The sequence below is a fragment of the Saccopteryx bilineata genome, chromosome 6 (genome assembly GCF_036850765.1).
Source record: "Saccopteryx bilineata isolate mSacBil1 chromosome 6, mSacBil1_pri_phased_curated, whole genome shotgun sequence".
Lineage (NCBI taxonomy): Eukaryota > Metazoa > Chordata > Mammalia > Chiroptera > Emballonuridae > Saccopteryx > Saccopteryx bilineata.
Genome location: NC_089495.1, coordinates 207,554,728 through 207,567,471, shown reverse-complemented (window position 1 = coordinate 207,567,471; position 12,744 = coordinate 207,554,728). Strand labels below are relative to the sequence as shown.

Sequence of the window (12,744 nt, the reverse complement as noted above, 5' to 3'; positions counted from 1 at the left end):
ATCTCTCTCTGTCTCACTTTCTCTTTCTCTGTCTCTCTGCTTTCCACTCTCTCTCTCCCTAAAGTAAATGAATAAAAAAAATTTAAAAAGTGGCCACTCTCATTATACAAGACAATGTGAAGATATATTAAAGTCGTGGTTTAGAGGTCGCTGTGTTGCGGCCAATGGGAGGCGAATCCTGAAAGGATTCTGGGAATTGTAGTTCTTGCTCCGATGACCCGGGAAACCACGGGGACCTCTGCTGCTGGTTCCGTACAAAACCGGCAGAGTCCGGCTGCCCGGTTCGCGTACAGTTCTTGAAGAAGGGATGAAAGCGGCAGTACATAGGGTTAGAAGCGGTGGTGGGAGCTGGTGGGTTGGGCCTGGGATGAGTGAGGCTGGTGTGCAGTAGATGGAACGGGAAGTGCGGGCGGTTTCATTTTTGGAGCGGAGACGCGGCCCCAGACGTGTATTTAGTGGCAGGGAAGTGGGGTGAGACTCAGCTTGCTCGGAAAACGTGAATCGTGGGGCGGTGCCGGGGTCCTTCCGTCTCCCGCTGGAGCGAGTGAACAGGAACTCTCATATAATTTTTTTTTTTCTGACAGAGAGAGACAGAGAAGGGGATAGATAGGGACAGACAGGAAGGGAGAGAGATGAAAAGCATCAATTTTTTGCTGCGGCACCTTAGTTGTTTATTGGCTAATTTCTCATATGTACCTTGACCTTGGGTCTAAAGCAGACCGAGTGGCCGCTTTCTCGAGCCAGCGACCTTGGGTCCAAGCTGGTGAGCTTTGCTCAAACCAGATTAGCCCGCGCTCAAGCTGGTGACCTAGTCGTTCCGAATCTGGGTCCTCAGCGTCATCCGACGCCCTATCCACTGCGCCACCGTCTGGTCAGGCTCATGTCATCTTTTTGGATGAGTTAGGATGATTCTGGGCCATACAATGAACATAGGGACGTGGCTGCAGACGTGCTTCCCCGAGGATTACTTGGGCTCTGGGCACACGAGTTCAGCCAAAGCTAAATAGACAGGAATTCTCTGTGGTGGGTGGGGGAGCAGAGCCGACCCTATATCGCCCCTGCTTTTGGCAAGGGGACACCTACTTGGGTCATGCGTGTGTGAATGGTTGTGGGAACCCCGGACTGATTGTGAATATAGCGTTCTGGGTTTGGGGGCTTGTTTTTGTGGGGGTATGTCCCAAGTCGGTGAGTGAGTGGGGATGCGGTTGGGGTGGGAGCTCTCAGGACCTGCAGTGCCTGATTTGTACAGTAAGGAGTGTGGAAACGTCACATTGCTGCTCCACCCGCAGGTGCTGGCTTCGTGGAAACACGGGGGCTTTCACAAGAAGGGTTCGGAGAAGTGACCCGGGCAGGAGCAGAAATCGATCTTGTGCTGAAATAATGTCTGCGTGGCCTGGTGGTAAAATTTCAAGGCAAACACATGTCTGACCCCGGGGCCGTGACTTTGTCTGATCCTTCGGCCTTGGGAGAGCATGACCGGGAGGAGAGCAAGGAAAACATGGAGACCAGGAAGAATCTGACCCTAAATCATGAGGCCAAAGGTGAGAGTTGTTGAGAGTCTGGAGAGGTGAGGAGGAGGAGTAAGGCTCTGGGCTTAGCTGAGAGCACTGTAGTGACCGCAGCTGAGTAAAGGGACTGCTCCCTCTGTCCTGGGCTCCGAGGAGCTGCTCCCCGGGGCATTCTGGGAGGCCTGCACCCTCAGAGCTTTGTTCTTCCCCTAGGTCTGCCTTCCAACTGTACTGACTCGCTCCGAGAAAAGAAGGTAAAGCCTAAAACACTGGTGAGTTTAGGTTATATTTTAAAATTTTTCATTATGAAATGCTGGCTAATTTTCTAGAGAATAGGCAAACTGGATATTCTCTTTTCTTGGAAAAAGAAAAAGGAATTAACATTAGGCAGTTAATGTCTGTGTCAGGCATTATGTTGATCTATTTAGAATGACTCCTGCATTTGTGTGTTTTATTTTCCTTGTTGGAAAATCTACTGAAGAAGAGTAGAGCCCTGCAAAGTGCAAAATGTAAGGGGTATTTTTGAAAAACTGAGATTATTAAAAATTTTAAATGTACTATTTAATTTTATTTCACACTAGGTAAAGTTACTGTCATTTATAGCGGACATGTTTTTACTTTTTTACTATTGATATTCTTGAACAAGTGGAGAAGCAGAGCATAGTGTGGAGAAACAGTATTTAAAAACCATGTGAATCTTTTGTTCAAATAACACGAACAGAAAAATTCACAAAAAATAGAATTTTTGCAGGAATGACTGAATTTTTTACTCTGGGTTGGGATGTCCTGTTGTTGTTTCCCTAAACTGGGAAGGATGTTCTTAATCACTTGCTTGCTTGCCTAGTTAATTATTCTGAATGCTGAGACCTTTTTTGTTCATAGAGGCTATGCAGGAAGGGCCCTCATGGAATAGCCTCCAGCCAAACTTTTTCCGTAAGAATGGGTAGGGTCGGAGACATACCTGAATGGGTGGTTCTCTCTAGAGGACACTTCCTCCTAAATGTGCCCAGTGGGAGGCCCATTTTGCAGCCCTGGTTTAAGCTTCCTGGTCTGATTATGTGTTCTTCCAGGTTTTGGTGAGTTTCGTACACACTTAAAATTCCTTTTTTTTTTTTTTCTTAGTGTATAGTCCTAACTAGCTTTTGTAAGTTAGGACTAATGTAAGACTCAGGCTGATTTTTTTTGGTCTGGTGATGTTGTGTAGCTCATTTTCGTGTTGATTCTTTTTCTTTATTCTCCCTCAGGTTACGTACGTAGATTAGGCAGACCAGCCAAGAGAGCGCAGCTCAAAGGGCTGTTACTTCTGGAGGGGGAGGGTCAGTGTGACTGTGCCTGTCCGGGCCTCCTCCTGCTGCTTAGACACATACTCGGGGGCAGAGTAGCCTTGACTGAACTTGCGAAGACAAATCAGAAAACATGAACAAGTGATGAGAGCCACAGCCTGAGGAGTGTGTTGGGTTGGTGTCCAGAGTGGCTTTAGTGTTTTACTTTAAATCTCCAGTATTTAACAAAGAAAGTATATCGAAGGGTAGAGATACAGGGTGAGAAAGAAAAAAAAGAAAGAACATATGATTATGAGACTGCGAAGAAGTCTAAATAAATTTCTCTATTTTGTAAAATGAAAACGGCTTTTCAGTTCTCTGCTAAGTTAAGTCTCCCTGGACTGAACATTCACCCTTCCTTTATGGGTTATGAATTGTGTGTTGAATGATACACTGTGGACATCAAGTCCGTTTCAAAATAAAACTTTTCTGCCCATCTGTAACTGTTTCATCTCAAAATTCCTGCATAGTACATCCTCAAGGTCACCTTTCTGAACAAACACAGTTTCAGGTTTCATTTTTTTTTTTTTTTTTTTTTTTTGGACACAGAGTGTGAAAGAGGGACCGATAGGGACAGACAGGAAGAGAGAGAGATGAAAAGCATGAATTCTTCATTGCAGCACTTTAGTGTTCAATCATTGCTTTCACATTTGTCTTTGAGATGGGAGCTACAGTGCAGGGAGTGACCCCTTGCTCAACACAGCGACCATGAGGTTATATCTAGGAACCCATGCACAAGCTAGCGACCCCCACACTCATGCTCTTGAGTCCACGTTCCAGCTGGATGAGCCCGCACGCAAGATGGTGATATCGGGATTCAAACCTGGGTCCTCTGCATCCCAGTCTGATGCTCTATTCAGTGTGAGACTGCCTGGTCAGGTCAAGTTTCAAATTGATTCACAAATCTCTTCTCCAAGGAAACCATAAGTGTATAGGGCCCAGGAATGGGTGTATGCATTATCTCTGCACCCCTTTGATTTTAATACAAAGCCATAGTCATGGCTAGACGAATTTGGAACATAGAACTGTGTACTAGGGAAAGAACTGGACCAACTTTTGTAGATCCAGACCCTCCAAGGCCACGAGATTTACTCATTGAGTTTGGAAAGTTGATGGTGACTTGTAGTTCGTTAACGGATTGCTTGTTAATAGGTACCGATCACATTCAGGGATGTGGCCGTGGTCTTTACAAAGGCGGAATGGAGGAGGCTGAGCCCTGCGCAGAGGAGCCTGTACAAGGAAGTGATGCTGGAGAACATCAGGAACCTGCTCTCGCTGGGTGAGGCTGTGTTCTGTCCTTCCTTACTGCGGTAGCGGGATGGACCACCTACCGTGGGCCAGAAGATGTTCTAGACACTTAGAGCCACACAGAAGTGAGGGAATAGCAGCCTCTGCCTATGGTGTCTTACTTTTCCCAATGTGTTGAGTCAGATAAGCTTCATGTGCAGGCATAGGATAGTATGTTAGACAGTACTAAGCACTTCCTAGTCAAAAATAATGATTAAATGAAGCAGGACAAAGTAGTACTGAGTGTGAAATAGAGGTGGGCTGAATTTAAAATCAATGAGTAGGTAACATTTGACCAAAGACGTAATGTGGTGATGGAGTTAGACTCTGTGTGTCTAAGGCAAGAGCATTTCAGTTGGAGACGTGTTGGCGCAAAGGCATTAAGGAAGGGATGTCCCTGCAGGATAAGGACTGTAAGGAGGCTGGTGGGACTGGAAGTGCCCTTTGCATGTGGCAGAGTAGTGAGAAACAGCTCCTGCGACCGTCGGAGGTTTGTGTTTTATGCGCTAGTGTTTTTCTCTTCTATTTCGAAAATTGCATTGATTTTTTTTTTTTTTAGAAGGAAATCTTTTTATTTTTTATTTTTTTCAGAGGCAGAGATAGACAGGGACAGACAGGAACGGAGAGAGATGAGAAGCATCAATCATCAGTTTCTCGTTGTGCGTTGTGACTTCTTAGTTGTTCATTGATTGCTTTCTCATATGTGCCTTGACCGTGGGCCTTCAGCAGACCGAGTAACCCCCTGCTGGAGCCAGCGACCTTGGGTCCAAGCTGGTGAGCTGTTTGCTCAAACCAGATGAGTCTGCGCTCAAGCTGGCGACCTCGGGGTCTCGAACCTGGGTCCTTCTGCATCCCAGTCCGACGCTCTATCCACTGCGCCACCACCTGGTCAGGCACATTGATTTTTTAATCCTACTGGATAAATACTTTCAATTGCAACATTGCCCTGAGTCAGCCATTGGCCACTTTTTCTATAAACAGCCAGAGAATAGCTATTTTTGGTGTTTTGTGGGTGATGCGATCTCTAACTGCTCTGAACACTCTCCCTGTCACACTAAAATAGCCAGAATGGTATGTAGATGAATGAGTATCATTGTGTCCCTGTCACATTTTCTGTCTGGAAACCAAAATTTGAATTTCATATCATTTTTATTTGTTACGGACTATTATTCTTTTGGTTTGTTTTCCTCTCTTTACAATGTAAAAACCATCCTGAGCTTATGGACATTTCAAGAAACAGAGGGGAGGATTAAATAGGTCACAAGCTCTATTGTTCCCACCCCTTGTTCTACATCTGTGCTGTGCTGTGCAAATATAATGAACCATAGGGATAATTTTAAACATTGTACTAACTAAATAGTTTTAAAAAGTAGACATAACTGGATGATATTAACAAATATTATGTCATCCAATCTATCAAGATATTATTTCAAAATGTAATCAAAATATAAAACAAAAATTTTTTAAAGTTCTTTTTAAGTTAGATCCACGGAGCCAAACATTCCTGCCTGAGTCCCGAAAGAGATCAACGTACAAGTCCTCTCCTGCAGGAAACTGTGCCCACCTGGGGCCATTGCTTAGTTGCTTGGCAACAGAGCTATTTTAGTGCCTGAGGCGAGGCCATAGAGGCATCCTCAGCGTCTGAGTTTAGCTCCCTCTAACTGCGTCATGGCTGGGAGAGGTAAAGAGAGAGATAGAGAAATGAAGCGAGATGGGGAGGGGTGGCGAAGCAGATGGTTGCTTCTCTTGTCCTGACCAGGAATCAAACCCGGGACATCTACATAGTAAGTGGACAGTCTACCACTGAGCTGACAGGGCAGGAACAATGTTTATGTTGTATATTGCCTCTTGTTAAGTTCTGTCTGTTCTGGAATCTTGGCAAAAGACCTGCCTCTGTCTGGGTCTGCTATTCTCTTTTTCTTTTTTTTGTGACAGAGACAGAGAGAGGTACAGAGAGAAATAGACAGACCAAAGGGAGAGAAATAAGAAACATCAATTCTTTATTGCAGCACCTTCATGGTCATTATTGCTTCCTGATATATGCCTTGTCCTGGGAACTACAGCAGACGGAGTGACCCCTTGTGCAAACCCATGACCTTGAAATCAAGCTGGTGAGCCTTGCTCAAACCAGATGAACTCGTGCTCAATCTGGCAACCTCGGGGTTTTAAATGTGGGTCCTCCGTGTTCCAGTCCAACACTCTATCCGCTGCCCCACCGCCCGGTCAAGGCTGGGTCTGGTATTCTTAAAAAAGTAAGGGAATAGCAGCAATGAGGAAACGACATTGTGGCTTTTTAAAATGTGTTTCAGCCTGACCTGTGATGGTGCAGTGGATAAAGCGTCGACCTGGAAATGCTGAGGTCACTGGTTCAAAACCCTGGGCTTGCCCGGTCAAGGCACATATGGGAGTTGATGCTTCCAGCTCCTCCCCCCTTCTCTCTCTCTCTCTCTGATTCTCTCTCCTCTCTAAAAATGAATAAATAAAATAAAAAAATTTTTAAAAAAAAGAAAAAAAAATGTGTTTCAAAGTGGCACTAATCCTTCACCAATCTCCATTGGCCCATGGAAATGCTGTTGAGAAGTGTGTTGTTAGTGTGATGAGATTGGTCTGGGCGCAAGGTTCCAGAATCCTGAAAACATGAGCCTCATCCTTTTTGTCCATGGCGGAAGTCACAGTACTTAATAGAGAACTTAGTCTTAGAAATTATTTCTTCTAAGTATAAATATTTCTTTGCAGATGGGCATCCTGAAATTCAGATTCATTTCTTAAACACTCTGTTCAACCACTGTGTAATGTATCATATCCTGTGTTTGGAAGCCCTCCTGATTAAGTAACTTTTTATGTGTTCAGTCTTTTTTTTGGTAATAAGTAAAGTCATGAAAAAGATTTTCACATAGGTCATAGAGACTGTCACCTCCAAGTACAACAGAAGTATAAACAAGGCATCCATGGGAGTCTCACAGATTGGCTGACTTAGTTAAAAGAAAGAGCTGGTGTATTGAAGGTATTTACAGGGCAGATTGCTTACCTGGAAGGCTCCTTCCAGGTAAGTGACGTGTAGAAGATGTTTCTGGGATGGTTCCACTGGATTGCCATAGAAAAGGGAGTGTGTAGAAACGGAACCTAAAGAAATCATTGGTTGAAACAAATGACATTGTACACATATTATTAAAAACAGGTGTGGCAGAGCCCTGGCCGGTTGGCCCAGCGGTAGAGCATCGGCCTGGCGTGCGGGGGACCCGGGTTCGATTTCCGGCCAGGGCACATAGGAGAAGCGCCCATTTGCTTCTTCACCCCCCACCCCCTCCTTCCTCTCTGTCTCTCTTTTCCCCTCCCGCAGCCGAGGCTCCATTGGAGCAAAGATGGCCCGGGTGCTGGGGATGGCTCCTTGGCCTCTGCCCCAGGCGCTAGAGTGGCTCTGGTCGCGGCAGAGCGAGGCCCAGAGGGGCAGAGCATCGCCCCCTGGTGGGCAGAGTGTCGCCCCTGGTGGGCGTGCTGGGTGGATCCGGGTCGGGCGCATGCGGGAGTCTGTCTGGCAGTCTCTCCCTGTATTTTCTTCAGAAAAATACAAAAAAAAAAAAGTGTGGCAGGAGGGCACTAGTTTTCCTGATACCAGAAGTGACTGCCCTGCAGCCCTGTTGAATCTTCTCTGACTGAACTCTCTTTCTCCAGCAGAATCAAAGCCAGAAACAAACCCCCACTTTTTCCACCTTTCGGCCTTCTGGGAGCCACTGTCCAGCCAGCAAATGCTTCCCATGTGCTCGAACACGTATGACTTCTCTCCGGGGGATTTGAGCCTGTGGCGTCAGCAGCAGACGTCTTTTCTTCAAAGTTGCTGGAGAGAAAACACAGAAGGTAAAGGCAGAGAAGATGGCTTAAGACATTTGTTTGAAAGGACGAAGGAGGGGGAAACCTCAGGCGCATCCCACAGTCCACCCCAAAGACCTGCCAGGAAAGGTCATGCGGTGCTAGAAATAGAGCCCAGCTCAGCCCAAGGGGTAAGCCCTGTGCCGACAGACAAGGGGAGGAAGGAATTAGAAATCTCGAGATCCGGACTTGTGAGCTGGAGCGAACATGAACCAGACTGTAGCCTGAAATCAAATGTTATGGGAGACGGAGTGACTCTCTCAGGGGAGAATTCCTACATTTGCAGGCAGTGTGGGCGAGGCTTCACACTTACATCACACCTCCTCAGACACCCAGGGGCACACTCGTCCACGGAGAATCCTTTCCTTTGTGTTGAGTGTGGCCAAAGATTTGGTGATAAATCAAAAGTCAGGATACAGCAGCAGACTCACTCGGGGGAGAAGCCCTTCATGTGCCTGCAGTGTGGACGAGGATATGTTTATAAATCAGCCTTTAGGACACACCAGAGGACTCACTCGGGGCAGAAGCCCTTCATGTGCCTGGAGTGTGGACAGGGATATGCTTATAGGTCGGCCCTTAAGACACACCAGAGGACTCACTCGGGGGAGAAGCCCTTCGCATGTCTGGAGTGTGGACGGCAATATCGTGATAATGGAAGCCTCAGGAGACACCAGAGGACTCACTCGGGGGAGAAGCCATTTGTGTGCTTGGAGTGTGGACGAGGATTTCGTTACAAGTCAATCCTCAAATCACATCAGATGACTCACTCAGCAGAGAAGCCCTTCATGTGCTTGGAGTGTGGACGAGGATTTCGTGACAATTCCATCCTCAAAGCACACCAGTGCACTCACTCGGGGGAGAAGCCTTTCATGTGCCTGGAATGTGGACGGGGATTTGTTCATATGAGATATCTCAGATCACATCAGATGACCCACTCAGGGGAGAAGCCCTTTGTGTGCCCAGAGTGTGGACGAAGATTTCGTTATAATTCACTCCTCAGGACACACCAATGGACTCACTCAGGGGAGAAGCCCTTCGTGTGTTTGGAGTGTGGAAAAGCCTTTTTTAATAGTTCAGCCCTTGGGACACACCAGAGGAGTCACTCGGGGGAGAAACCCTTCTTGTGCCCAGAGTGTGGACAAGGGTTTCTTTTTAAGTCACAATTCAGGGAGCACCAGATGATTCACTCGGGGGAGAAACCCTTTATGTGTCCAGAGTGTGGACGAGGATTTCTTACTAAGTCAAAACTCAAGAGACACCAGAGGACTCACTCGGGGGAGAAGCCCTTCGTGTGCCTGGAGTGTGGAAAAAAATTTTATGATAATGGGAACCTTAAGAGCCACCAGAGGACTCACTCGGGGGAGAAGCCCTTCGTTTGCCCTGAGTGTGGTCAAGGATTTAGTTATAAGTTAGCCCTGAAGAAACACCAGAAGACTCATTCAGGGGAGACACCCTAAGTGTGCCTGGAATGTGGACCAAAAATTGGTTATATGAGAGACCTCAGGACACACCAGTGGACTCACTTGAGGAAGAACATTATCAGTGCCTGCAGTGTGGACTAGGATTTAGTTTGAAGTTATACTTGAAGAAACACTGCTGGGCCTACTCAAGATAGAGGCCCTAGGTATGCCCCGAGTGTGAACCTTCATATGTCCCGAGTGTGTGTGAGGACTTGGTTTTAAGGGAAATGTCATGAGACACCGGAAGACTAACTCGGAGGAAAAGTCCTTCATGTGTGGTGAGTTTGGCTGAGGCTAGAGCTGGGAGTCATCTGTCTGGACTCACCAGAGGAAACACTCAATGGAGAAGCATGTTTGCAGGGAATGTGGGCAGGGCTTCAGACATAGTTCAGATTTCATTCAACACCATTCTACTCATTCTGGGGAGAAGCCGTACATGTGCCCAGAGTGTAGATGAGGATTTGGTGATAAATTATCCCTCAGGAGACACCAGAGAACTTGCTCTGGAGGGAATCCTTAGAAGTGCGGTTGCTGTGGACAAGGCTTTTAGCTCAGGGGTTGGGAACCTTTCTGGCTGAGAGAACCATGAACGCCACATATTTTAAAATGTAATTCCATGAGAGCCATACAACGACCCGTGTATCTTATGCATTATCCAATAAAAATTTGGTGTCCTGGAGGATAGCTGTGATTGGCTCCAGCCACCCGCAACCATGAACATGAGCGATAGGAAATGAATGGATTGTAATACATGAGAATGTTTTATATCTTTAATGTTATTATTTTTTTACTAAAGATTTGTCTGTGAGCCAGATGCAGACATCAAAAGAGCCACATCTGGCTCGCGAGCCATAGGTTCCCAACCTCTGCTTTAGCTGAGAAGCAGAACTTCTTAATCAACAGAGGACACATTCAAGGACAGGTGTGACATTTTCATGGAGTGTGGGTGAAGCTTTAGCTACAAGTCTGATGTCATGAGACACCTGAGAACACATAAGGGGGAGAACACCTTGCGTCTGCACGTATCACTGTCAAGAGTTCAGCAATCAGACCTCATCTTGTCGAGAGCCGATCCAACCTTCCTCTCTGACACAGTGACAGCAGGAAAGAAACATTTCACACCATATATTTTTTGGGTCGTATCTGGGCATTTCCTTTGACAATTTTTTTCTTATTAGTGTTATGTGCATTCACTATTGTGAGGGGTCCACGGTATGATTCCAACAATACTGTAATTTCCCAGGCTACTGGAGACCCTGAGGTCAACCAGTCTGTGACTATGTCTCTCCAGAATTACTCTAAAAGTAACCACACTAATACCTCCTTGACCACGTGAGCCACCTGTGTTCCTTTTAATAAAATTTACTAGCAATCCCAAAAACAAGAGCTAGAGGCAATTATCAAGGCAACTGTACTTCCCACTGTCAAAGATGTTCTCCTCAGGAGTTCCCAGAAGAAACTCCAGCTAAAGAATATAACCCCCTTGCCTCAGCCCATAGACATTGTAGGCTGGCTATCATATCCCTCGAAAGGGACTAGGTCTGTAGGAAAACTGGAAAACTCCTTCAAAAAAATCATATTATGAGAAAATAAGTTTTGACTTATGAATAGATGGGAAACAGAGGCTAAACACAAAAGCACCTTTCAGCCTTTACCTAACTGATTACTTAACGCCCCTAGCCTTTTCATACTATAGAAGAATAGAAAAACTTTTTGTTCCTCTTACATACCTGACCTTCAGGTAGTGAAACGCTTTGAGAAAAATAAAGTTAGAAGTTCACTAGTAGATGAAAATAGTAGACAAAGATAATTTTACTAGACAGTAGACCTTTAAGTAAAGCTTTGTTGTTAATCAATAGTGATCTTTTAGAAGCCTACATAAGGCTGATGCCAGTATTGTTTTTGCTGTTCAAGGTATTGTGTAACTGTACTTAGAATGGCTTGCCACCTGATTTATAGCTTAAAGAAATGTACTAACCTCTTTCTGGAATATTTATCCATATTAAAGCAAAAAGAACTATTAATCAATGTATCCTGCATAACGTGATTATAACTGCGTCAAATAAGTTTGCAAATATGATGTATATGTTTGCTCGCTTATAGTTTGCATTGGATGTGGAAGATAGGTTGTAAGCCGGCAAAGTCATTATAGCCTAAAGATTAGTTTTAAGACTAAGCCTTTTGGCCCTGGCTGGTTGGCTCAGTGGTGGAGCATCGGCCTGGCGTGCAGAGGTCCCGGGTTCGATTCCCGGCCAGGGCACACAGGAGAAGCGTCTATCTGCTTCTCAACCCCTACCCCCTCCTTCCTCTCTGTCTCTCTTCCCCTCCCGCAGCCGAGGCTCCATTGGAGCGGGGATGGCCCGACGCTGGGGATGGCTCCATGGCCTCTGCCTCAGGCGCTAGAGTGGCTCTGGTCACAACAGAGCCACGCCCCGGAGGGGCAGAGCATTGCCCTCTGGTGGGCGGAGCGTCGCCCCTGGTGGGCATGCCGGGTGGATCCCGGTCAGGCACATGCGGGAGTCTGTCTGACTGTCTCTCCCCATTTCCAGCTTCAGAAAAATACAAAATAAATAAATAAATAAATAAGCCTTTCCCACCCTTTTAATACTAAGATCTTTTCAAAGCTAAGTTTTTTCCCACATCCTTGACTGTTGCGTGATGTGAGGTGGTTTACTCTTATGAGGAATCTCATTTATGCCTGAGATAAATGGCTTTGTATCAGAGACTTTCTTATTTGTATACTGGCTTAAAGATTTTGATTTCTACACTATAAAATGGGGCAGACTGGGGGCTTGCTCTCTCTGGGTTCCTGAAATTAGCATTGCATAGGAGAGGCAGTCAAGATGGTGGAGTCCTGAAGGAGAAACCAGTTTGTGCAGAGAGAAGGAGATGGAGAACAGAGGTGAGTAAATCTGGTGAGGTAGAAACCTTTGATTGTAGGAAACTCAGATGAGATCAGTGGTTTTGGGAGCCCTGAATGGGCAGGAAAGTGTTTTTCCTCTGTGTGTATTTCTTGCCCACTGGGTGCAAGCTAGGATTAAAGGTAATAGCCCACCAGTTTTTTACTCTGTTGTTTCATTATTGCCTGTCCAAATCAAACCTGAACCTGTGTTGGCCAGGCGGCAGTGATGATGACTGTGTAGTTGTAAGAATGAGATAGCACTCGATCACCAGATGTGCAGGCTTTATTAGAGGAGAAAGACCTACTGGGCACCCCTCCAGGAGAAGTGCACCGGTTACAGACTAGCGGCGAGTTATGTAGTGTTTGGGAGAGCCTGAGGGGATACTGAGGCAAAAGTC

At 46.0% G+C, this 12,744-nt stretch overlaps 2 protein-coding genes across 3 annotated transcripts in view; both read left to right on the top strand.

Moving 5' to 3' along the window:
• The window catches only part of LOC136308198 (zinc finger protein 585A-like), a 126,949-nt gene that overhangs the window by 43,711 nt on the left and 70,494 nt on the right, over window positions 1–12,744 (top strand). The window contains exon 1 of one of the 2 annotated variants that reach the window (XM_066235420.1): window positions 6,879–6,947. The exons of the other annotated variant lie outside the window; for it this stretch is intronic. The gene's annotated coding sequence lies outside the window, so the exon portion shown is untranslated. Of the gene's footprint in view, window positions 1–6,878; window positions 6,948–12,744 lie in introns of those variants that run through there. 2 annotated transcript variants of the gene reach the window in all.
• On the top strand, window positions 220–11,472 carry LOC136308213 (zinc finger protein 343-like). Its single transcript, XM_066235460.1, has 5 exons — window positions 220–328; window positions 1,290–1,541; window positions 1,722–1,780; window positions 3,983–4,109; window positions 7,790–11,472. Exons 2-5 carry the CDS (start codon window positions 1,421–1,423, stop codon window positions 9,439–9,441), a joined length of 1,959 nt encoding a protein of 652 aa, XP_066091557.1. The 5' UTR covers window positions 220–328; window positions 1,290–1,420; the 3' UTR covers window positions 9,442–11,472.

Coding starts and splice junctions, on each gene's coding strand:
- LOC136308213 (XM_066235460.1), top strand. CDS start 1,421: ATGTCTGACCCCGGGGCCGTGACTTTGTCTGATCCTTCGGCCTTGGGA. Junction 1,781..3,982: donor AGGTAAAGCCTAAAACACTG/GTGAGTTTAGGT, acceptor GCTTGTTAATAG/GTACCGATCACATTCAGGGA. Junction 4,110..7,789: donor CAGGAACCTGCTCTCGCTGG/GTGAGGCTGTGT, acceptor CTCTTTCTCCAG/CAGAATCAAAGCCAGAAACA.